Source organism: Colobus angolensis, unplaced genomic scaffold (assembly GCF_000951035.1).
Source record: "Colobus angolensis palliatus isolate OR3802 unplaced genomic scaffold, Cang.pa_1.0 Scaffold66, whole genome shotgun sequence".
Taxonomy (NCBI): Eukaryota; Metazoa; Chordata; class Mammalia; order Primates; family Cercopithecidae; genus Colobus; species Colobus angolensis.
In genome coordinates, this window is record NW_012120265.1 from 553,663 (window position 1) to 554,261 (window position 599).

The 599-nt window shown below is 48.1% G+C and overlaps 1 protein-coding gene across 2 annotated transcripts in view; it reads left to right on the forward strand.

Annotated features, from left to right (window-relative positions):
• Positions 1-599, forward strand: part of NWD1 (NACHT and WD repeat domain containing 1) — a 97,896-nt gene that overhangs the window by 9,993 nt on the left and 87,304 nt on the right. The window contains exon 3 of one of the 2 annotated variants that reach the window (XM_011925730.1): positions 425-510. In XM_011925730.1, the coding sequence (XP_011781120.1) occupies positions 427-510 (84 nt within the window). In that variant the 5' untranslated portion in view covers positions 425-426. Of the gene's footprint in view, positions 1-424; positions 511-599 lie in introns of those variants that run through there. The other variant, XM_011925729.1, reaches the window with a different exon arrangement.

Genomic DNA, 599 nt, shown 5'->3' on the forward strand with positions numbered 1-599 from the left:
CCTGTTACTCTCGTAGCCCGGCCCACCCATGTGTTTTCAACAGCACTCTTCACAAACATAGGAAACATAGGGAGCCTAGGAAACATAGGGAGACTGCACAAAATAAATAAAATAACTGCCTATTGCTATTTTTTTCTTTTCTTTCTTTCTTTTTTTTTTTTGAGATGGTGGCGGCAGGTGAGGCTTTAGTTGTAGGCCAGGAGCAGTGGCTCACGCTTGCAATCCCAACACTTTGGGAGGCAGAGGAGAGAGGATCTCTTGAGGGCAGGAACTTGAGACCAGCCTGGGCAACAAAGCGAGATCCCATTTTCCGCAAAAACGGGGAAAAAAGACCAAAGTCTATCAATAAAATAAAAGCAGAGCTATGAGACTGGGAAGAGTTCTGGGTCCTTTCCACTAATATCCTCCATGCCCTTCCCTGCAGATATGGATGCAGAGAGGGAAGCCCTGCAGAGCACTGCCTACCCCGACGTGCAGACCTTCTGCCAGAAGCACGGCTTGATGTTTGAGGTAACCGCAAGTCACTCTGGGCTCCATGCTTTTTTTCTTTTTTTTGACACATAGTCCTTGCTCTGTCGCCAGGCTGGGGTGCAGTGGCA